General features: G+C 43.4%; 1 protein-coding gene across 4 annotated transcripts in view; it reads left to right on the forward strand.

Annotated features, from left to right (window-relative positions):
* CAMK4 (calcium/calmodulin dependent protein kinase IV) overlaps positions 1 to 23,916 on the forward strand; it is a 1,094,446-nt gene that overhangs the window by 792,985 nt on the left and 277,545 nt on the right. For all 4 annotated transcript variants that reach the window (XR_014970336.1, XM_085632589.1, XM_085632590.1 and 1 more), the window contains exon 4: positions 10,565 to 10,647. Coding sequence is in view for 3 of the 4 variants with exons in the window: in XM_085632589.1 (XP_085488715.1) it covers positions 10,565 to 10,647 (83 nt within the window). In the remaining variant the exon portion in view is untranslated. The remainder of the gene's footprint in view (positions 1 to 10,564; positions 10,648 to 23,916) is intronic.

The raw sequence follows: 23,916 nt of genomic DNA on the forward strand, positions 1-23,916 counted from the left end.
AACTAGCACCCACGGTTCTCATGTTCAGCACCAGGGACTGCCAGGACTACTCTCCACCCAGGTCATACAATCCTGGTAAAATTCAACTGACCGTCGGAGCCTGGGTCTGGGACCCACATAACCTTACGCCCGATGAACTCCACTGGACTCAGCCTGCAAGTGTCACTTGTGTGTTTTCCCATTGACCGCAACGTTATCGTTTTGCAAGTGTTAAATGCACTGATTAATTTTTCCATTTAAAATCCATAATTCTGGACTCATCCAATTGTCTTCATTTTGGTGTCTAAATGTATACAAAATTCTGCCTTCTTTTTATAATTGGTGTCAGATTTCTTTCGAGTTCTTGTCAATTATTTATCGTCCATGTTGCTACACTGACATTAACATATGTTCCTCTAGTAAAGCCTGACTGCTCTGTGCCAGACTATCAGAACTGAGCTTGGGATTTATTAGTGTGAATCCAAAGGACCTATTGGGGTAATGTGAAGGTATTGCACAGTGAGGCCTATCCAGTCTCACTACATAATACCCCACCTTTCTACACAAACCAAGCCTCTAGACATACAGCCCTTTATGCCCCCACAGCTCCTGCCCCCTAAAAGGTATGAGATAGCAACAAGTACACTACCACACCCAGCTGTCCCTCCACCACTATTGCCAGCACTGTCTCCACCCCATACACTTCTGCACTCTCCACACTCCCCACAGGAATTTGCGCACTGTCTGTCATATCCCGGCAGTCCATTTTACCCAAATGACTCATATAATGAGCTCTTAGCACCTGGGGATGGGGACAACCTCTGGGTGGAATACCAAAGACTGCCTATCATGCAGTAATACAAAGAGCAGTTCAGCACGTCAATGCAGAAATGCATTTGGTGCAAGACGAAGATAATGTCCTGGTTGAAACACTGCCCAAAACACAAATGGCAGTTGTGGAAAAAATGCCTCTTTTTGCATGACCACCCCCATTTTTAATGAACTGATACTGCTGTTTTTTGACTCTGTGCATAAGGACTCTGCTAGTTAGGCCCCAAGGCATGTGCACTGAATTTTAAAACATCTTGAAATTGGCTATACTCCTAATTCACATATTTAAATAACTATAAGTCCCTAGTATATTGTAAAAAGTGTACCTTGGACCTGTAAGTTAAATACCACTAGCGGACTACAGTGTATACTGTGCCACCTAAAGTAACAATGCAAAACATGACTGCAGGCCTGCCACCAGTAGCCTGGCTGTGCAGGCTTAAATTGCAAATGATGGGGGTGTGGCCAGGCCCTACAAGATGGTGGACGCGTGATTCTGGAGCTCCCCGCTCAGCCGCCTCCTCATGCCTAATTTCCACCATGGGGAGAAACCTCCACCAGCTGTGACGATCCTCGGTGAGCCCCTGCTTGCCCATGACCTACATCATAGCCCTTGGCGAGGCTCCCCCATCGATACTCTGCCATGCTGAGCCACAACTTGCGGTGGCTAGCGCCTTCATCCTGCAGCCTCCCCGAGCAGCCCATCCCAAGGGGAGTGCAGCGTTGGTGCGCAATGGAGTCCAGTAGGCCATCAACCCCCATCTGATTTGCTGAGGCCCAACAGTGACACCGCCTGCCTCACCCCGATTGGTGGAACCGTGGCCTGTCCAGCGTGGCAATGACCACATCCACATGATCGATCTGACCCGCCCGTGGTTTCTGTGTCTACTGCTGAGGTGGTGTAGGTGCCTCCCCTCTGCCCTACAGACCCTGGGGAGGCGTCACCGCATGCAGAGTGACTTGACTGCGCAAGGTGGGACTTGGGCACTTTGGCTGTCTAGACACTTCTTGTAGGTCTCTGCTGCCGGTGCCTGTCCTGCCTGGTCTAATGGCAAAACAGCTATACTGGCCATTTCCACTGAGTCCAGAGCATCGGGGGGACCTGTGACTCTTACTATGCTGACATTGCGGTCTCCACCAGTCCACACTAGACTACACAGAGATAAGGTGTTACTCTTGCCCCACCTAGGCCTCCCACAGTGATACGCTACTGTCACTACTTTGCCGTACCACTACCTGTTTTCCCACTTGCCTTTGGGGGCCACAGATGAAGTCAGGAAGTCTGTGGCTCTGAACCTTGCGGGGCGCAGGGTACCCCTGGTGTCCTAACCGCAGAGAGCATGCAGCGAGCCCAAGCCAGCTTTCTCCCACTACATGCATAGCTGGAACCCAGACACCACTCCTATGTGTGGCTGACTCAACGGAGGCCGGAGACGTGGCAGGATGACTGTGTAAAAAAGGAGGCCTTGGTGGAGTAGGCGGAGTTCCGCGTAAGTTATTTTCTACTCGAGGGGCAGCTTTCTCAACACGAACAGGTTTCTCAACACGTGCGGTCGCAACCATCCGCGACCGCCCACGTTGTTGAATCTGACTGCCTGTATTGAGAATTCCCACCGGGAGGTGAATTTCCCTCGCTCGCTCTCGCCAACTTGACGTTGGCGAGTGAGGTAAAAACTCTTCTCTGCTACATTGAGTGGAGTTTTCGGAACTCCACGGGCTCCGCAGAGTGCAGAAACCTCCACCTTTTAGCACTCCACACCGCCCAGGCCTAGTAAAAAGGACTCCTTTATTAAATCCTTTCTCCAAAACCCACCTCAACACGAACCTCACAATGACGCTTCACCACTGACAGCAACAGATAACATCCCCCATACCCAAGACGACGGAACTAAACCTATCACCAAGAGCTTGCTCCATTAGCTGGCCAGGAGATTAAGGATGAGATCAAAGAGGTAAAAACTGATCTCCAGAATGACCTCTGTGCCTTCCAACGAAATGTCGATGATTTTGGTGAGCGTGTGGCCCAGACAGTGTGGACACTAGACAAGCGAGCTGAAGAATACGAACTACAGCAACATACACTCAGACTGGAGAACTAACAAATTGGCCTCCAAGAGCAATATGAGGACTGGTAAAATAGGTCAAGATGCAACAATATTCGGAACGTAGGGATCCCAGTCACGGTGCAGAGGCAGACCTCCCTTAATACCTTTCTGATCTCTTCAATGCCATCCTGTAATGCAGCACTGATGACCTGATACTAATGGACAGAGTGCACAGGGTGATCCCACTCCGCTATGCTGGGAAGTGCCTCCCTGAGGTCCTCACCCGCATTCATCACTTCATGGAGAGGGAAGAAATTATGTCCAAAGCTCACCAGGGAGGACACATCTCCTTCTTTTCCAACTTCTCATTTTCCAGGACCTCTCTGCCACAACTTTGGTAAAATGAAGTGCCTTCCCCTGACTTTAAGATGATTTTGGGTGAAGGCATCTTTCGCATGTGACTGACCACCCCCAGTGGTGGCCCCACGGGATGCATCTTTAGCCACAGTTGGTTGGTTACAAATGTTTGATTCCTTGGATGCTCTTTTTTATCTTTGGAAGAGAGGAGGGAAGGGGCACCCACACCACACACCACCACCTGAATACATGTACAACCACAACTTCAAGTGGAACCAGGCAGATTCTTGTCTTCTCTCCTTTATTCCCCCCATGCTATGGTTGTCACACCCATTACCTTGGAAGTTACCATTTATAACATTTGAGGCCTTAATAACCCCTCCAAATGCTTGAGCATCCTGGGGGAACTCCAGGCCCAGATCTGCTTTCTCTATGAGACTTACCTCTTGAGCACAGAGACCCACAGATTGCACTCCTGTAAATTTCCTGTGCAATACCATGCTTCCTCACCCACCAAATCAGCGGGTACTGCAGTTCTCCTGGGTCACTCGTCCCCCATCACAGCACGCACCCACAAGTCCAGGTGGGCGAAAAAATGGATAGCAGTCAGTGGCCTCTGGGACGGCATCCCAGTATGTTTAGTATACATCTACATTCCCAATACTGGACAAGAACGCTTCCTGGGCAGCTCACTCCAGAAGATTGTGGCTTTTGCTGAACACCCTCTTCTTATTGGATGCGATCTTAATATCATCCTTAACTTCAACCAGGATAAATCGCATTAGCGTCATGTTGGGACCCCTGAGTTATCCGCTGTACAGCGTGCTTTGCCCACCGAACTCAGCCTCCTAGACGTGCGGCGCAGTAGGCATCCCCATTATGGTGGATTACTCCCATTACTCAGCAGTGCACTGTGCCTACGCTTACATCGACTTGCTCATCATAGTTAAGCATTTAGAACACATAATAATAGAGGTGGGCCACCACCCACAGACCCTCTCAGATCATGGCCCGGTCTCACTGATCCATTGGGAAGGGGCCGGAAACCACGACAGGCAACACAGCGTCTCGATGACTCCCTCCTCCATGACCCAGTGATGGTTAACCTAATTCAAAAAACACTCACTGATTACCTGGCCCATAATGACACTGGGAACATCAACAAATGCACTGTTTAGAATGCCCTTAAGGTGGTCGTTCAGGGACACTTAATTAAAAAGGCAGCTAGACTCAAGCGTATACATGACACAACTAGATCCGAGCTATCCGCTGAACTGGCAAACCTGTTTTCAGGCCTAGCACCAATCCCATTATGCAGCAGACCTACCCCCCCTGAAGCATCGTGAGACGTTCCTGAACTCCATCACCCTGCCATGGGTCTTGTTAACTGAGGCCTCAGATCTAGACTCTCCTATTCCAGCGGCCGAAATCATAACTGCTATTAACCAACTTTAGCCCTCTAAAGCACTAGGGCCTGATGTGTTTACCCTACTCTTTTACAAGCACTTCACCCAGCATATTCTTCCTGTCCTTACCATTCTCTTTAATACTTTGACAGCAGATCACAGGGCATCCACATGCATGATGAAAGCATCTAGTACATTGATACTCAAACCTGACAAAGACTCAATGCTCTGTCCTTCTTACCATCCGATCAGTTTTATGAAACTTGACTTAAATCTCTTTGCAAAGGTCCTGGCCAATCATCTAGACAAACTAATGCCTGACTTAATTGACTCTGATCATTTAGGCTTCATAATTAACTGTACTACGAGCTATAAAATTAAATTGGCCCTGCATCTCACAACGTTGCAAAAAAAGAAGGGGAGAGCGGCAATGCCGCTAGATGCTGAAAAGCCATTCGATAGAGTAGAATGAGGAATGCTCTTTGAGGTACTCAGGCGCATTGGCCTGGGCTACAGGATGTGAGATAATATTGCAACCCCACAGTGAAAATAATATTCGATGGCTACTCTTTGCTACCTGTCCAAATCTGTAAGGGCACTCGCTGGGGGATGCCCTGTACCCCCTTTTTGTTTGACCTCTTTTTGGAGCCCCTTCCTCCAGCGCATTAGAAACAATCTTCAGATCCAAGGCAGCACATTCTGCAGGGACTAAGGTTTTGGCCTTTGCCAACAACATCTCGCTCTCCCTTGCAGAATCACAGAGTTCGCTCCAAGCTCTGATCCCCCTCCTTGAAGATTTTCTGGCAGTCGCAGGAGGGCAGATCAATATGACAAAATCCCAGGGCTTGATCCTAGTAGGTAGGAGCTCCCTTGCAGAAACCCTAATCACAACAAGTCCGGTCCACTAGACAACTCACTACATCAGATATTTAGGCATTCATTTGATGCCTACCACCTCCGCCTGCACTAAACCTAACTTCAAACTGCTTTTACGTGAAACCAAAATGTCACTGTCAGCCTTGCAGAATCACACACTTTTGTGGGTAGGACAAATAGCTGCTTTTGAAATGACCTTGCTTCCACACTTACTTTACCTTTTGCAAGCTATGTCCCTGCCTATCATTAAAGAGGACATCGCCTATCTCCAGACATACATCTCTGTCATATATCTAGGAGTGGAAGTGCCCAAGACTGGCCTTTCAAACCTGTACTCAACATCCTAGAGATGGAAGGTAGGGGTGCTTCACCTGCTCCATTAGTATCAGGCATCCCATCTATGATATATGATTGAGTTAGTCCAAAGAGAAACCGGTAAACTCTGGTGCTTTTTTGATCAGAATCCAGCAACTAGACCACTAGGTGAGGTCCTGTGGGTCCCCAAGAGACAGACTCCCCAAGAGACAGATGAGAGACAGACTCCTGTATGCCTCCCCAGTCACTAGAGCCACCCTGGCAGTTTGGGACTCAATCGCATCTAAACTGGGACTTACCTCCTTCCCCTCTCCACTCACCCCCATCTTCGACAACAGTTCACCCGGCGACTCGCTAAACAGGCTTTTCCAATTTGAAAAGAGAAGGGTTGCTTTCACTTTCGGGACATTTATAAGGGAAATCAAGTGAAAACATTTGAGGAACTCAAAGCCGACTACAAGATTCCTAAATCCCAGCATTTCCACTATATCCAGATCCCCCAAAGGGTCTCCCACACTGGTGTTAGAGCTCAGGTGACAAGGACGTTCACCCCCTTTGAAACTTTTTCCAGCACTTACCCTCCAACAAACACTTGGGCTCAACCATCGGAACCCTCCTTAACACGCGGTCTGCAACAACTAAAACATACTTCCAATGATGCTGGGATGCAGACATTCGCATTACCTTAGACATTAATCAATGACAAGAAGTGTGTCACTGCACCACTAACTTTGCCAGCCACGCTATGGGCAGGGAGATTCTATATATAATTTTATATCGCTGGCACTTCACCCCCCATCACCTACATATTATTAATTCCACCTGCTCAGAGGGGTGCTGGCGCTGATGTAGTGGCACTGAAACTTTTATACACATCTTATGGTCATGCCCCCATCTGGAGACCTTTTGGGGCGTGGTCTTTTCAGCAATATCCCAAATTCAAGGCTGCGATCTAGACAAACTTCCTGAATTTGCTATTTTAGGCAGACCTGTGGGGGACCTCTACTTGCTCCACACCAAACATCCAATTCTTTCCCTTTGGGGGAAACTTGTAACTCACTCTTATGAACTCTGGCTCAACAAGCTGTGGCAACTGCTCAGCCATAAAAAGATTGCATATGATTTGGTGGATAAATCACAGCTTTTCAGCAAATTATGGGATCCAGTGCTTAGCTATTAGAACTCTGACTTCCGAGACTAGACTTGCCCACAGACACTCCATGCCCTGGGTTTAGTCGACCCAATGCTAATCCCTGGCTTTGTCACACTTTCCACTGCTGTCGCTGATGTGTCATTCATACTGACTTCTAATGTGAATATTGACTTTTGGGCTGGGAGGGACAGGGGGGTTTTGGACAATTTAGTTGTGTCATTTACCCTTCTGGGTACTGTGTTGTGTTTGATGTATGCATAAACATTATTAAACACTATTGAACTTGACTTTTGGGCTGGGAGGGACCGGGGGGTTTTGGACAATTTAGTTTTGTCATTTACCCTTCTGGGTACTGCGTTGTGTTTGATGAATGCATAAACATTAATAAACACTATTAAAACATAAATTGCAAATGTGGCCTGTCAAAATAACCCATGGTGGCAGACCTAAACACTCCTTTGAAATATGAGCAAGTCATCCAGATATAAGCCTTAAGTATCAATAAGCCAGGGTACATGATATTTCAAAGTAACACATATGACAATTTAGCAGCTTCTTTCCCTGGCCACACCTCTAGGGTGGGCACATACGTTCTGCACTAGGGAAGAACACTTCTGCCATCTTGGTTTTAGGTAGAGAGGGGCACTGAGAGATTATTTGCAGAAGGGCACACAGGAACAGCTTCTAAAGTAGATAGGGTTACCCCATATACCTTCCCCTGTTGGTTAGGGAGGGGCCAGGGGTCACCCCATCTATAGGTCAGTGCGAGGCATAAATGTGGTACCCCTGGCACCCTCTTCAGAACACTACTAGACCTGTGGATGACAGAAGAAGGACTTCACCTGCCGTTGAGACCTGTGAGAAGAACCCTAAGATCTGGGTTTGCTCTCACTTGTACCCAGAACTAAGAGATGGACTCCAAGAGTCAGTTGGCGGACCTACTGTTAAGCTACAAGAACACAAAAGCTGCAAGATGCCTAGCTTATGGGTTCTAACTGGACCTGCCCTGGACGCTTCTGGTGGCTTCTGTTGGAGTGAGTCCTGAACCCCAGGTGCTGCTCCTGAGGTCCTGGAACCCTTGGCTGGTGTCAGAGTGTACTCCTCCTGCCTAATCCTAAAAACTGGGACTTTATTATTTTTTACTAACTTTCTGCCCGGAGAACCATCATGGGACCGGGACCAACCTGTTAGCTGATCTGCTGAGGATGCATCACTGGTGGAACTGACTTTGCTGCAGCTCCATGTATGTTCTCCACTCAATGTTGAAATCTGTCAATGTTGAGTCTGCTTCAACTCTATTCCGTACCATGCTCAATACCACTGTGGACGAGGACTCAATTGATGCAGAAGACCTCCATAGCGTGGATACCTGAACTTCTCTCTTCTCTGTTTATGACCGCATTAGGATTCTGCCCTCCTACAACCCATCACCATTGAGCTCTGCTTTGTCTTCCGTCTGCTGCCTTCGGTGCCTACAAATCCCTTGATAACCCATCGATGTCCTGAACCATTTCTAAGAAAACAAGGCAACCCTTTGACTGGCAATCAACCGCGGTCGGCCTTAACTTTTGACTTTGCGTGCTTTAGCACAACCAGTTGCCCCAGGTTGGCTCTTTGTGATTCTCCTGGATGAGTGCAGGCTTATTTTTCATGAGGTCCCCATGCCCCATACAGATTTTGATGTATATGATTTGGGGGTTTAAGGGTGGGTGGTAGTGGGAGAGGTGGGGGTGGTTTTGGGCTTTAGGGATGGGTGTTGGTAAAGGGAAGTTAGGAGTAAATTAAAAACATGAAGTTTTGGGCGTACACACACATATGTATGTGTGTGTGTGTATGTGTGTGTGTGTGTGTATATATATATATATATATATATATATATATATATATATATATATATATATATATATATTCAAAAAACGCTGTTAGCTCCTCCTGGGATTTCGCCCGTTGTTGGGTGGTGCGCTACGCCGGTAGAGCCACCGCCGGCAAATTGTATACTGGTTATCTGCTAATAAGCAAAACGCACTCTCAGTCGCTATACAGGTAACTATTTAATTCGCACTGGAACGCGTTTCGGGAGACACGCTCCCTTGGTCACACAGCCTGTGTGACCAAGGGAGCGTGTCTCCCGAAACGCGTTACAGTGCGAATTAAATAGTTACCTGTATAGCGACTGAGAGTGCGTTTTGCTTATTAGCAGATAACCAGTATATATATATATATATATATATATATATTTTAATATATATAGCTCCCAAAATATGTTATTACTTTTTTTATATATATACTAACCTTATAAGATGATAAATACTTACCTTATGTCAAACAATGCTTCTCACGATACCGAAATGAGGTTGCCATTATTCATGTGTCATGGTGCATTGGACTATGCTTCCTCCTATAAGCAGATACATTAATATAAGGAGAAAAATGTGTTTAGTACACCACAAGATACTTGTGTATAATAAACCACGTAAATATTGCTGCTTCTATATACATATAGGTGTATATAGAGGGGTTTATTTCAGTCTCTAAAACTTTACTGAATGTAATGTGTATATGAAAGTAAAAGTTATTTTTGATTAAGAAAACTTCTACTGCTTTCACCCTTTGCCCCATCCCTCTTCTTGAACTCCGAAACATCCTTTTTCAACCTTCCCCCTCCTTTTAAGCAGAATCACCCTACTAACAGGCGCACATGTACACTACTCCCAATAACAATTTACAAATTTCCCTTTATAATACATTCCCATCATTCTATACCTACTTCAAAACACTACTAAGCACACAAGAACTCAAAACTTAACACAACCAATCCAAAGGCAGAAAAACAAAAAAGCACAGATTACTAATCTACTAACTATTTAACTCTAATCATGAGTTCCAGAGTAGCACACTACCCATTGCAAAGCGCTTCAACGCCTCATCAGTGATAGCAAGTGCTATATAGATACAATTTACAATTACAATTACTATCTGTATGCAATAGATGAGGCGTGTTTTAGAATTTAAAGATGACCCCTGAACAATTGACATGTTCCCGACACAACCATGAACCTAAAAGTGAGATGTGAGCTTCAATCCTTCTGAGATCTATTTCTTAGCCGCCATGATGCCTCGAAGGAGCCATGTTTTTGTGCTTCGGAAGTGCTGCCAGACCTTTGTCTCCTATGAATGTTTGAAAGTGACAAAGGTTTGGTAACAAATCTTCTTTTAATAAATATCTATGGCTGCCATAACTTACCACAGTATGATTCATGCTCATTTGTGTTGTAAGTTTGTTAGACTTAAGATTCTTTCTAAAAGTCATGTTTAATAATGATGTAAATTGCAAGTGTGTGCAGTCTGTACCTGAATCTAAAGCCAGCGCTGAGTCTTGGTGCTGAAAGCAAGTGCAGCGGGCTCAGATACAAGCATGAACATGATGCACTCATCGGTTTTGAGCCTTGAAAGCAAGCAGCAACGCCTTTGTTAGCTGTCATCACATTTCCTTTATCTGTGAGGCTTTGGGCAAGGGGCGGTTGTTATGACTACTTGGTGTAACCTTTAATGAAGAGAATAAAGGCGCTGACCTGGACATGTGTGCTGTTCTTTCTCTGCAGATCAAACTGAAAGAGATATTTGAAACGCCCGCAGAGATCAGCTTGGTCCTGGAACTGGTCACAGGAGGAGAGCTTTTTGACAGGTGGGTTAGGAACAAACAACCTCTTGAAAATGTCACGTTATCCAAGGAGGCTCAGGCTGCAGGGCACAGACAGAGTGTAGCATGCTTCGTCAGCTGAAGGCACTAGACTTGTCATCTTACTTCCTGCATAAGTGAAAGCCACAGAACAAGGGATGCAGGCAGGCACAGTAGAATCATAGGGCAAAAGGAGATACTAGGCCACTGTGAAGAGGCCATACAAGTGACAGGAAGAGCGTGATGGGCCTTCCATTCACCACATTGGGCCAAATTCAACAAGATGTTTCTGTTAGCAACCGTGACTTACTCCTGGGAATGGTCTTTACTTTTGCTGTTGGGCTAAATTTCTTTCAATGCTTCTTTTCTACAGAAATACATTTAATGTAAGGATTTATATTTATTATATATGAAAATCAATCGACAAAAAAACAGAAAGAGTAACAGAAGTTTGATTCTGTGGAATTATGAAATCCATACATTATTGATCACTTCATATATCCTGTATTGCTTGATCGCAGGAGAAATTGACTGAAAGGTATTGAACTGATGCCTCCAAGAGCAAAAGTTATTGGATAGACAATTACATACTGTAAATAGTTTTCAAGTAATAATCATATCTTTTGCATGTTTGAGCGACATGCAGACCACAAAGCTGAAATGCCAGAGGTACACCTGAGTAAAAGCAAAAACATTTAATTTACCTTTGAGTGAATAACTAATGAGTCTGGTGTGAGTAACTGTGAAGTGAGGAGAGTTCGACTAGGTGTAACTAGTAGAAGTAGAAGTGCTGGTGTAGGGGTCAGGGACATACAATGTAGATGTTTTCAATGCACAAGCAGTAGATTTTAGAGGCATTTAAAAAAACTTTTAAATAGCATGTAGAACAGTTTTAAGAGCATGTTTGTTTTATACATGAATTGACCTGCGGTAGGCTGGGTAATGACTAGTAATCGATTTAAAATCCTCAGGATAGAAGTAAGAAGGTAAACATGCACGGCGAAATATTTTAGCTTCTGACTAGGGATATCTAAATTGAATAGCTAAATTAAACATTTACTTTTAGTTCATCCTGAAAATTCGAGTTTACTTTTTGGTGGGTCAGGTAGTCCAGCCTTTTTGAGAAAATTATAAAACTGAAATAAAAAAATATTTTAATTTCCCACCCATGTGCATACCTATGTAATGCATAATTAAGGAACACATAACTAGAGCTAAAAAACGAAGCTACAAACCTGTTATCTTTGTGCCAAAATTGTGCATGTTCGAACAGATGCTAATATCAATGGTTCTTAATTAGTGAAATGTTATCACCGATTCAAATGCACAGGCAAAGCATTAAATGAATCAAGTACACATTCTTTAGCAATACCTCTGTGAATTAGGACCTTGGTGTTTTAATGTCTCGCATGTGTTAATAGGACCCTTTAAATATCTGAAAAAGGCACGGCAGCACTGGCCTTTCTGTTGCTACTTGAATACTTCCTGTATGAAGAGAGGCCGGAAAGTTACTGCAAACAAAAGTGGCCTATGAGAGTGGGCAAGGGTGGGTTTAAACTAATCTTGCTAGTGGAGCAAGGTACCTAATATGTGCATTTATTTATTTGTTTGTTTGTTTGTTTAACTGTGTTATAAAGTGCTCCTGCAGAGGGGTGGGGTGGGGGGGAGGGGGGATTTAGCATAATTTATGGTAAACTGCAAAAAGAACCTGGAACATGAAAAACAACAGTACTAGTAAGCCAAAACAGAGCAGTAACTTTATGTAGAAGACTTTGGTTCATTGGGCTGCGTGGTTGTTGAGGTATATACATTAAAGTGATGAGTATTGAAATGGTTCCTAAATGGGAGCAGTGTGGGTATACATAAGAAATCCTCAGCACATGGCTATAGTGTATCAAAACCATTAATTGCACCATGTATGCATAAATATCAATACCGTATTGTGAGTCCTTGTTTCTCTTTCTTTATTCTTTAGTCTTGCTTCAGCCAACACGTGTTTCGTCTTCATCTTGGGCTGGTCTTTTAATTACTGTCAGACAAGTGTTTTCACGATTTCTGGTCAGCACACGGTCCTGGATGTGTACTAAGTTCGTTTCACTTTTTTGTACGTATTTTTCCTCCATCACCAATTAGCTGGCGATCAGGGATTTTCCCTTTTCCCTTTTGATTAGTGTACTATTATGATTTGGCCTAGCACTGACATGTTTTTTTTGTCCATTTGTCTACCTTGTGCATGTTTACTACATGGTCTCCTCTGAGGTGTTTGAATTTCACTTCAAACGTGTGGAGATTTTTTAGTATGATTATGTACACCAGTTTATGCATGGTGTTATATTGGTCTTTTGTTTGTGTTTCTACTGTCTTGAGAAAGTCGCGGGACGATTTCCCATTGTTTGCAACGAAACACATGTTGGCTGAAAGAAGACTAAAGAATAAAGAAAGAGAAACAAGAACTCACAATACTGTGTTGATATTTATGCATACATCGTGCAGTTAATAGTTTTGATGCACTATAGACGTGTGCTGAAGATTTCTTTTGTTTATTGGTGTGGCCTTGGCCGTAATTTGGGGGAGGTTGGTGGTTCTCCTCACCTTACAGCACGGTCCTGAATATATAATTTTTTTATAGTAATATATGTGGAACCATTTTACCTAGCTTTATACCACTGTTCCTTCAAAGGTCTCGCAGTGTGGGTATAGTTCGCAGTTCCTCTGGTGGTGAATTCTAGAAAGATTTTAGGGCACCTGAAACATTTGGTTTAGCACTTGGGAGGTGTATAACTTACATATTTTACTCTGTGGAGAGGGTTTTTCAGCCGAGACCTCTCCAGCCACCGAGATGTAGAGAGGATTCACCAAATAGTGGCAGCTGATTTAGTTGGGTGACTTTGTAAGTGATAGTGTAGATTGATGCTAAAATTAAATACTATGGTTCAACGTTTCAATTGCAATCACTTACAGAATCAAGTCCCATCCCTTCACTGCTTTCTTCTGCCCTTAGGTGATGAATCTTTGCCACCGTATTCTGATTCAAAGAGCTATTTCAGCATTTCAAGATTAATTTCAAATGGAATTCCAAGTTCAGTCAATGATGAGAGTTTCAATGAGTTTTAAAAGCTTTATTATCATTAAGAGATCAATAAGAGTCTTTGTATTCTTTTTATTCAAATTAGTCAATTATCTTTTGTAAGTTTACATAAATCTCATAAAAATGTTTGGTTAGAACAAATCAAATAATGCATCAAGCGCGCTCCATAATGGAATTAAATCTTATTCTAGGAACAGGACCAAAGTTAGTAGAACTTCAAGTTCAAAGGAAAAGAGTAAGATCAAAGGAGCATAAAGCTCAAAGCCATATTAGTTGTTCACGAAACTCAGCCGCGTCTCAGTAACACGAGCAAATGGTCATACAGTTGCAGGAGCAGTCTGTAAAAATAAAGCATCAAATTAAAGTACGGATGAACAGAAGCAGCACTAGCCACAACCGTCAGTCAAGGACAAGAAGGTAGGTAAGGAGTTGAGAAAAATGCATGACTCTTACCAGGTACACACACTAATATATAAGGCATGAATACATGTTGCAGGCATTGTAGCAGGCTTTTTCCTCTCTGGGCCAATCGAATGGCAGTAGTAATCCGTGAGCAGGTTCAGCTCTTCCTTTCATTCGAAAATACATGCGGCTTGCAAAGCTTTATCGCAAGTCAGATGTAGACATTCTTATGTATTTAAGTTCCGGAAACATAAGCCTCAGTTCTCATAGGTAGCGAACGCAGGTTGGCCTTCTAAATATTAGATGTTTCACTGCGTACACAATGCACACTGCTAAAGAAGAGAAACCTCAACTCGCAAAATCAGCGTCAAGTAATGTATTTAATTTGACATGAACAAGAAATCCTGTTTAGAATATGCAACTATTATATTCACGCATTATGTGAAATATGGTGAGAATCGGAAGTCAATCATTACAACTAAGATGTTGCTTTGTAAAATAAAACATTAATTAAAACCGGGGCATTTCTAAGCATGTCACATTAAGGTCAAGCTTCTCAACTTTTCAGCAAAATTAGGTTTGCTGAGAGTCCGAGTTAACGGCGCAGTGTCCCGTACTTTCGCTCTTCATAAGGGCACATGACAGGGGTGCCCTCTTTCGCCGATCCCATTTGCATTGGCCCGCGAGCCTCAGACGGCACGGATGAGAGGGGACCCGGTAATCACCGGAATCTATAGGGGGAACAATGGGAAGAGAGGATATCACTGTATGCGGACGATGTCCTGCTCTACGCGACGAGACCAAGGTTCACAATAAACCGGCTGCTACAGGTTTTTAAACTCTTTGAAGGGTACTCGGGATACCAGATTAACTGGGATAAGTCCCTCCTGTATATGACGGACCACCTCCGATACGAGGTGCTGACAACAGGTTGCAGGTCAAAGATAGTTTTAAATACTTGGGCATATAAATAGCCAAAACAGACGCAGGATTTCTGGCAGGGAACTTACAACCACAACTGGAACGCTTACGAAAGAGACGTCACCCGCTGGAGGAAATTGCCAATATCTCTTATGGGGAGAGCTGTCCTCTTTAGGATGATGTCGTTATCCTGAATACTCTACATTGTACAGAACCCACCTTGTCTGATACCAGACACATTTTTCAAAGATGTGGATAGCGAATTCAGAACACTACTTTGGGATGGTGGGGGTGTGTGGATTGCATTAGCTAAATTACAGAAGGGAGTCTATGAGGGTGGTATGGCAATTCCTGATCTACAAAAATACTACTGGGCCGCACACCTAATGGTAATCAATGACTGGGTGTTTGCGGACAGGAATGACCCGGCATACAGAGTGGATCACTGGGCAATGGGGACCGGAGGGAACTTGAGAGCGCTATATAGAAAGGGGGGAAAAGGAGACATGCCATCCCATACAAAGATAATAGTTAATGTGTGGATGAAGGCTAATTGATTTTTGGGTTGGGCCAATAGACCGATGGAACAGACCCCCCCCATGGGACAGTGATACACTTCATGAAGTGGGTAGGCTACAGGGTTTCAGTAAAGGGAAATTGATAGATATAGGAGATGTATGGTGGAGACAGGTCATGCTTACGTTCCCCGAATTACAGAGACAATTTCAATTAGCGGGTAGAGAACACTACAGGTGCTTTCAGATGAAACACTCGCTGGGCAGGCACCGTTTGGAGAGAGAGCAGATACCTGAGTTCAGTCCGCTAGAGGACAGATTACTACTGGATCCCATTCCGGAAAAAGTGCTATTGTACACCTATAAGAAGATTATTAATAAAGCCCTGGATCTCCTTATGAAGCTAAGGAAGACATGGGAATCTGATGTGTGCCTGCAAGAGGACGACGACTGGGAGGAGGTGGTGCAAAGCCCTAGAGAGGTGGCGATCATGGCAAGGTTAGTCTATACTAGACCAACTGCAACTCCTACACAGGTCTTACTCTACCAGTGTACTCATGTTCCAGCTGGGGTGCATAACCACAGAAAATTGTCAGAGAGGATGAAATCAGAGGGGTACCTTCTTTCATATTATATGGGAATGCCCTATCATAGAGCGGTATTGGGGGGGAGGGGGTGGCGCGGATAATGTCGGAAGTCATGAGACAGGAAGTTCCCATGGATGCCAGGTGGCATGTGTTATGCATAGCGGGAGAACAGACATGGCCTAAATATCAGCAAATCTGGCTGCTAGTGGCGGGAATGGTGGCCAAAAGAAATATTGCCGGGGCCTGGGGAGCCATACAGCCACCGACAGTGAAACGTTGGAAGAGGGATATGGACTGGTGCTGTGTGGCTGAAAAAACAGTTTATGAAGGAAGGGGTGTCCCAAGAAATGGGGAAAAGTGTGGCGGCACTGGGAAGTATTCAGGGGCAAATGGGAGGTACCCGAAGGCTCAGAACGGGAGTGGGTGGTGGGCAGGGGGTGTTTTGAAATGGAACCCGGACTGGATAGCTGAGTGTGTCCCAATGTTCATATGTAACAGAATGTGTACTACAGACGGAAATACTGATGTATTAATAAATATTGCCAGCAGGATGTTGTGTATTAAAACTGATAAAATAATAAAAAGAAGTTTAAAAAAAAATTGGTTTGCTCCTAGTTAAAGGAAACTTGCTACTTAGCATTTCTATAGCATTAACCAAATAAGTATGACTGCCTATTGCAATTTGCACATTTTAAATTGGTGTAAATTTAGCTTTGAATTTTCCATTCGTCATTGCACATTTAGATGCTAAACTAAATCATTTGCATTTCAATATACTGGATTTTATTGTAAGCGAGGCACTCTACTGTGAATTGAATGCTTGCTTCCAAGGAAAGCCAGCGTAGTTCATTGAGGGTGAGGGAGGTCAAATTTTATATCAAATGAAAGACGTTTAACATGGAGGCTGGTCTTCATAGTTGCATTTGATGACTGAGATACCCCAGCCCATTTGGCTTTGACAAAGTCAGGTCAGTAGATAACTAGCACATGTACAGGAGTGTTCAGCTGTGCAGGGGAGAAAAGGTTTTGATCTAGTAGGTGACTGGAGAAAAAAATCATTGTAGATTTGCTGATTGTGTTTATGGGAGGTATGAGTGACATCAATAGAGAGACTATTAAACAGTGAGAGAGAGAGGGGGTATACCCTGGGTCATATCACATGGGCTAGCTTAACAATTGGACAGAATGTATTTTTGGATATGAAATGTATTACTGTATGACTCGTTGACTGGAACAAAATGAATGAATAAAGAATTTGTAAAGCACTAAACTTAGGTTTGAAGTCTTTTTGGTGCTTAACTGAGGCTATCCATTCCAGACAATCTCAGCAAAATTGAAACTTGAATGCTTTCCGAAAGAATTTATGACATTCTAGCAAACATTGTCGAAACATTAGGTCTCACTTTAGTTTCCTATTTGGATGATACCCAGATTGTCCTCTCCCCCAACCCCAATTCAGACAGCGACTCCCAGTAATTGAAATCCTGAAGTGGCAAAGTGGATGGGCTCTAACTGCCTGAAGTTGAATGGTAGCAAGCCAGAAAGATTGGTACTGGTCAACCAGCCCAATCTGTGGGGACCTCGATAGTGGCTTAACAACCTGAGACTGCTCCCTATCCCCAAATATGTGGTAAAAACGTACAATCTTGCTGAATAGAAACTTAACCTTCGATCAGCAGATGTTTGCCATGTCTGTTTGCTAATTTGGTCTTCTCAGATGCTTGCAGAAAATCTTTAGGGCCCTTCTGTAATGCACCCAAAAGACCATTGTTAAGGCCTTAATAACATCTTGCCTACACTACGGTTATCCGCTGTAATTGGACACCTTAAAGGCCTTGCTGAACAGACTCCAAATAATTAAGTATGTGGCTGCTAGGCTTCTGGCTGCATCCCCAAATATAGCTCAGTCTCTTCCTAGCTGCAAGATCTGCATTGACTATCACTAGAGAAGAGCACACATTTCAAAGCCCCTTGCTATACATATAGGGCAATGACTAAGGCCAGTCCCTGCTATCTAAGGAACCTTATCCAATCATATTATCCATCTAGAACCCTACTCTCATCCAATCTGAGACTGGCATCAAAACTTTTAATTAATCAAGTTAGACAGGGTGGCCGCTCTTCTGGGTCCTAGCCCCGAAAATATGGTATACTTTTCTTCTTCTTCATTTGGGTCTATGCCCTTTTGAAGTAATCCTTCACAAACGGCTTAACCCCTGGCTTTTAAAAAAGTTTTCTTGTGTATTTTGCCACTCATGAGTATTCAAGTTGTCTTTTCAGTGCTGGAGCAGTCATCGACTTAAAACCTTGCTTTAACAATGTTTGTTATATTGTAATAGAATAGTAAATTTGATCTTTGAAGTGCATGCACTTTCTCCAGTGATTGTTGAACTGGAGTTAGGATATTAAATCTGGCCGCCAAAATGTATGCACTGTTATGCATGTTAGGATTGTACATCTGACCCTCGGCCCTCAATATATGCATTTTCTGCAATGTTTATTGTATTGGAGTTAGAATACTAGTACCCTTTAATACCAAAGTGTTTGAATTTCCCCAATGTTAGCAAGATTTTTGTAGTGAATTTAAATTTTAGTTTAGTGTCTTTATTTTTTCTAATACATTTGGATTGGAGCTAGGTTGCTACATATTAGTTCATCCTGGATTTTATAAAGATATATTGAGCATATTTAATTTAAATTTCTATATTTTAGGAAACATTATTTTTCAAATTAGTTTTCTTCTTTGTTTTTAAAATATTATTTTTAAGTATATATTTTAAAATACTTTTCGTCCTAGTTGAATAGCTTCAAAATACGATAACATTGTGTTTTATTCTTCAGTATAAATGACAATTATATTTTTTTTATTTAAGGAATATGTTTATGACTATAATACATTTATTTTCATTCACAATTTAATATGATTATTTATTTTTAATCATTTTTATATGTTTTTCTAAAATTATTTTTATACAGTTAAAAATATGTTGGTTAATGAATGTTTATATGTTTTATAAGATTTGTACTTTTATATATATTCATTTTCTTAACAATAGCTGAACTTTTATTGTAAAGTATAATTGTCCTAATTATAATTACATATATATACGCTTGCCATTATAATCCCAATGTTTTTGAAGGCTATTTTTGTGGCTAACATTTTGACACACAGCCACTACTAGAGTGGTTTTGGTTACTTTTGAGCACCAAGAGCAAAAACTGATAGACTGAGCACAGAGTATGAGTAATCATGTGCTTAAGAAAGTTCTGAGCATGAAATCTGGACTTTTATTATAAAACGCCCAGTGTATGACATTGACAACATTGAACTTCACCTGAGCAACCACTGGTAACCTCGTGGAGATTTCTTAAGATAGCTTTTACTGAGGGGTATCATAGTTTGCCTAGTTAAATATATGCTGCTTATAATTAAATTTCCTAAAGTTTTAAGACAGACCATTTTGGAAGAGCTAGAAGTGCAATATAGGCCTGATCCATTTTTGAGGTGACCAAAGTTTCATCAATAAAGAGACCAAAGACATCAATAAAGCAACAAATTGGTGAGAACTCAGATTCTTTAAAGATCGGTTAAAGTATTCTTAGATGGAACAAGCAAGACTGAACCACACTGTTGATCTGGAGCAGGAGAGAGAGACTTATGTAGCAGTAAACTAAAATAATTTTTTGTTTATTTTGCTTGAAAAGCACACGCTGCATAATTTAATGGCTGCTTGGTTCTTCAGAGAGAGAGGAACCTAAGCGAGCGAGGTTTCAGAGTATGGGGTTTACAGATCATTGTAATACATCAATTTCATACTTTTTTGAGGCATAGAAGTTATGTTATGGGGTGCCGTTCGTGAAGGAGAGACAGAGTACTTGAACCCTCCCAAGTGCAAATATTTCAGAGCCTTGGTCCCTACGTTATAAGAACATTCTACCTACCTTTGGAGAAGACTGATTTCACGCTATTGTGGGGCAGGCACAAACGACGGGACTGCGAGGACCAGCAGCCCTGAAACCGGCATCAGCTGTGTTCTCTTCCCGCCACGCCCAGACGCCCAGACGCTTCAAAACAGCTCACGGCCCCCGCTTCGTGGGACGCGCGCGGGCGCGCGCCGGGCGAAGCCCGGGCCAAGGGCGGGCCCGTCTGCGCCCGTCCGTGACCGATCGAGGCCGGGCCGGGCCCACCTACTAACATCCGCCGACGAAGATCCGTATGGTAAGGTCCAGTTTGTAGGGGGTCCCTAAGGCGCTATTAACAGTTGGTCCTTGTGTTGAATTTTGCACATACTGCAATGAGTAAATCTGGAAACAGAGAAGGAATACCCTCGTTGTCAACCGGAGGAGCTTTGATGGGAACTCTTGACAATTTTCTTGTGCGTGTCCAGTCAGCCTTGGCTAAGGATATAGAATTAACTGAAAAAAGGCTGTCTCTGGACGTTTTATGTGATAAGAGGTCATCATTGGGAACTATTGCGAACTCTAGATCTCCACCATGTCACACGTCTGCTATCCAGACAACTGTAGGGTTAACATCCCCCTCGAAGGAAGTGTGTAATAGAGTCACTATATCATCTACCTTCCCCCTATCTGATATGCAGGGTGAAACGGCAGAAGGGTTAACAGTGGGCACTAGTGACTCACAACCTAAGTCCTTATTAACTATTAAGACCCGTTCTGCTAGCAGCACCAAGGGGGGCCTTGCTAAACAGCATACAGGCTTAACTAGGAACAATAAACGTAGAGGCGGCCAGCAGACTTTGGGGGGCAAAAAGGCGAATCCTGGACCTGCGATTGGCTCAGGAAAAGATGTTGTCGTATGCCCCCAAACCATCATAAATGAAGAAAGGCAAAATCCACTTCCATTTGAAGGAGACGATCTTGTGAAACAGGGAGACAAAGCGTTTTGGAAAAAATTGGATAGCATCTTAAAAAACGCATGTGCCCCTATTTATGAGAGGCTGGGGTCCATTGAAAGTAGACTTGTGTGCATGGAACTTGCTTGGTCCACGGTACAGCAACGGGTTGGTAGAAGGGGATCGAACTCCCAATTGGAATGCACTAATGACCAAACCCGATGCAGCAAGACCAAATGCATCACGAACGACCTAGACAATGCTGTTGTAAATACTAAATCACTAGGTTCCATAGAACAACATGATACAGAGAAGGAAGCCAACCAACAAAATGGAAAAACCAATCCAGCCTGTGACGGACTTAATAGAATTTCATCTATCGTATTAAGTATTGCTGAACAGCCCGCACAGTTACAACCTTTGGTTCAGACCCCTTCGGACCTGATTGACATACATCTTCCCCGCGAGGCTGCCCCATACGTGGTCGTTTTGACCGGCGTTCCATCTTTGGTTACTGGTACTAGGGAAACATATTGGGCCTTAAAAAACAAATGTACATTCTGGCTCAATACTAAACGCCCCCTGCCGGGCAACATGCGAGCCGAAATTTTATTTGCTAGGAGGGTGAATTGGGTGGGTAGTAAACCCAAGACAATTAAGGGAGACTGTGTCATTATCAATTTTAGGGATAAACAATGTGTTGATTATATTTGTGAATGGTCCCAGAATGTTGATCTTTCATCTCCAATTAGAACAGTACCATTATCTTACTTCTATGCACCGGCCCCTTTGCCTTTGTTTGGGACAATTGGAGGGAGAGCCATCCAAACGGGTCATTTAATGGGGGACATCAGGTCTTTTAACCGATTTGACATGCTGTCTGGGCTGACTGACTGTGATTGACAGAAGAATAATAGTGGTAGTCCCAGTCTCAAAAAGGAGGGTGTAGCCCCTGAGATAGATTATGGAAAAAAATTGGGTGAGATGTCCATAACAGCGAACCCTAGAGGCGACAGCGTCATAAATATGCTTGCTGCCGCAAGAAAAACTAGAAAAACTACTAGGGATAAGGAGCAAGGCCCTTGTCCTGAGCCTGGACAAAGAATATCTGCTTTCACACCCCCTGGCACAATCATAGGACAACCCAAAGGGACTCCCAATGATGTAGGATGTACAATGTTCCTATCCTGGAATGTGGCTGGTCTGGGATCTAAATTAGCGTCACCTTCATGGACTGATTTCATCGATGATCATGATATCTGCCTCTTCCAGGAGACTTGGTTGGTAGAGCCCGTGTTTAGGATAGGCTATCTGAATTTTTATGCTCCTGCAGTCAAAAGGCCAAAGGGCCGGCCAGTAGGAGGTTTGGTTATATGGGTTAAACAATCCATAAAGTGTAAAATTCAACCCTTCCCAAACCGAAATAATGATATTCTAGGAATCAGACTAATTTTCTCATCAAACCCGTGTATAGACATTTACAATGTGTATGCTAGAGGTCTGCCAGGTGGTAAAAAGTCGGAGGTGGTATCAACACTTAACTCTCCTGTCGAGTCAAGATCTACCGACGTGTTCCCACTTGTAGCAGGTGACTTTAATACGACCTTCGAACCATTGGGTCACTATGATTTGATCCTAACGGAGGAGGAGGACCTAAGATGGGGCATCCCGCAGCTCGAGACAATGATAGTAAGTAAATGGACTGAGGCTGCCCTGAATCTTAAGGGGTTCTGCCTGACCAACCAACTGAGGGCGGCAAATGGCAGGACAACGTCTGACAGGGCGCGGTGTAAAACCTTTGATAATGGTGTTAGGTCTAGCACCATAGATTATATCTTGGTCCATCTTGGGATGTGGCATGGCCTTGAGGACATGATGGTAAAACCTCGAATTGAAAGTGATCATAACCCATTAGTAGCCTATTTTAGATCAGGCATGGGAGAAAGATCGGAAGAAGTAATCGCTATGAAAGGTTTTGCTACACAGTTAACAAATGATGAACGTCACCTTAAGTGGGAAAAAGATTTACAGCAACCTGATCTTGTGGACAAGATACAAAGTAATCTGGATGAGGTGTTGACACTAATGGGGATGGATTGTAACAATAGCCAACCTCATTTAGATGTAGAGAATATACATACTACATTTTTTGCTAAACTCAAAAACTATTTTTGTGTACCAACCTTAGCACAACGGTCCTACAAAAGGAAGCAAGAGAATTGGTTTAATAATACCTGTAAACAAGCCCGAGAAGAACTAGGAATTGCGCTTAAATTAAAGGATTCGAATAAAATAAAGCAAGCTCGGAGCAATTATAAGAAGGTACAGTGGAAAGCTAAAAAGGAGTGGGAGGAGAGCGAATGGCAATACCTTAAGGTAACATGTAGTGGAAAGAACCAAAAGAAGTTTTGGGACATTTTTAAATGGAAAAGGGGGGAAATTATAGAAAGTCCACACAATTGCGTTCCCTAGGACTCCTGGGGAACGCCTTTGATTATTCCAATACATATTTTTCTGCAAAGTTACTCCCAGATATGTAAATGCATCAACCTGTTCTAGTGAGGATCCATTCATAGAAATTACGCCTTTAAATGGTCTATACACTTTATTGGGTCTAGGACCATTAAGCACCATGAACTTAGTCTTTGCGACATTAATTTCTAGTCCACGTAATAGGCAAAACTCTTCGAAGCGCCGCAAGGTAAGCTGGAGGCCACTCGGAGTTTTCGAAATCAGCAGAGTGTCATCCGCGAACATGAGGACCGGAACACGAGCTCCAGCCAACGCAGGGGCATCTGTGGGGACCCGGGAGAGGAACTCGGCCACCCCGTTGACGAAGAGTGAGAACAGGGTAGGTGCCAGGACACAACCCTGTCGCACACCCCGTTCCACGGGGAAAGAATCCG

Source organism: Triturus cristatus, chromosome 2_1 (genome assembly GCF_964204655.1).
Source record: "Triturus cristatus chromosome 2_1, aTriCri1.1, whole genome shotgun sequence".
Lineage (NCBI taxonomy): Eukaryota > Metazoa > Chordata > Amphibia > Caudata > Salamandridae > Triturus > Triturus cristatus.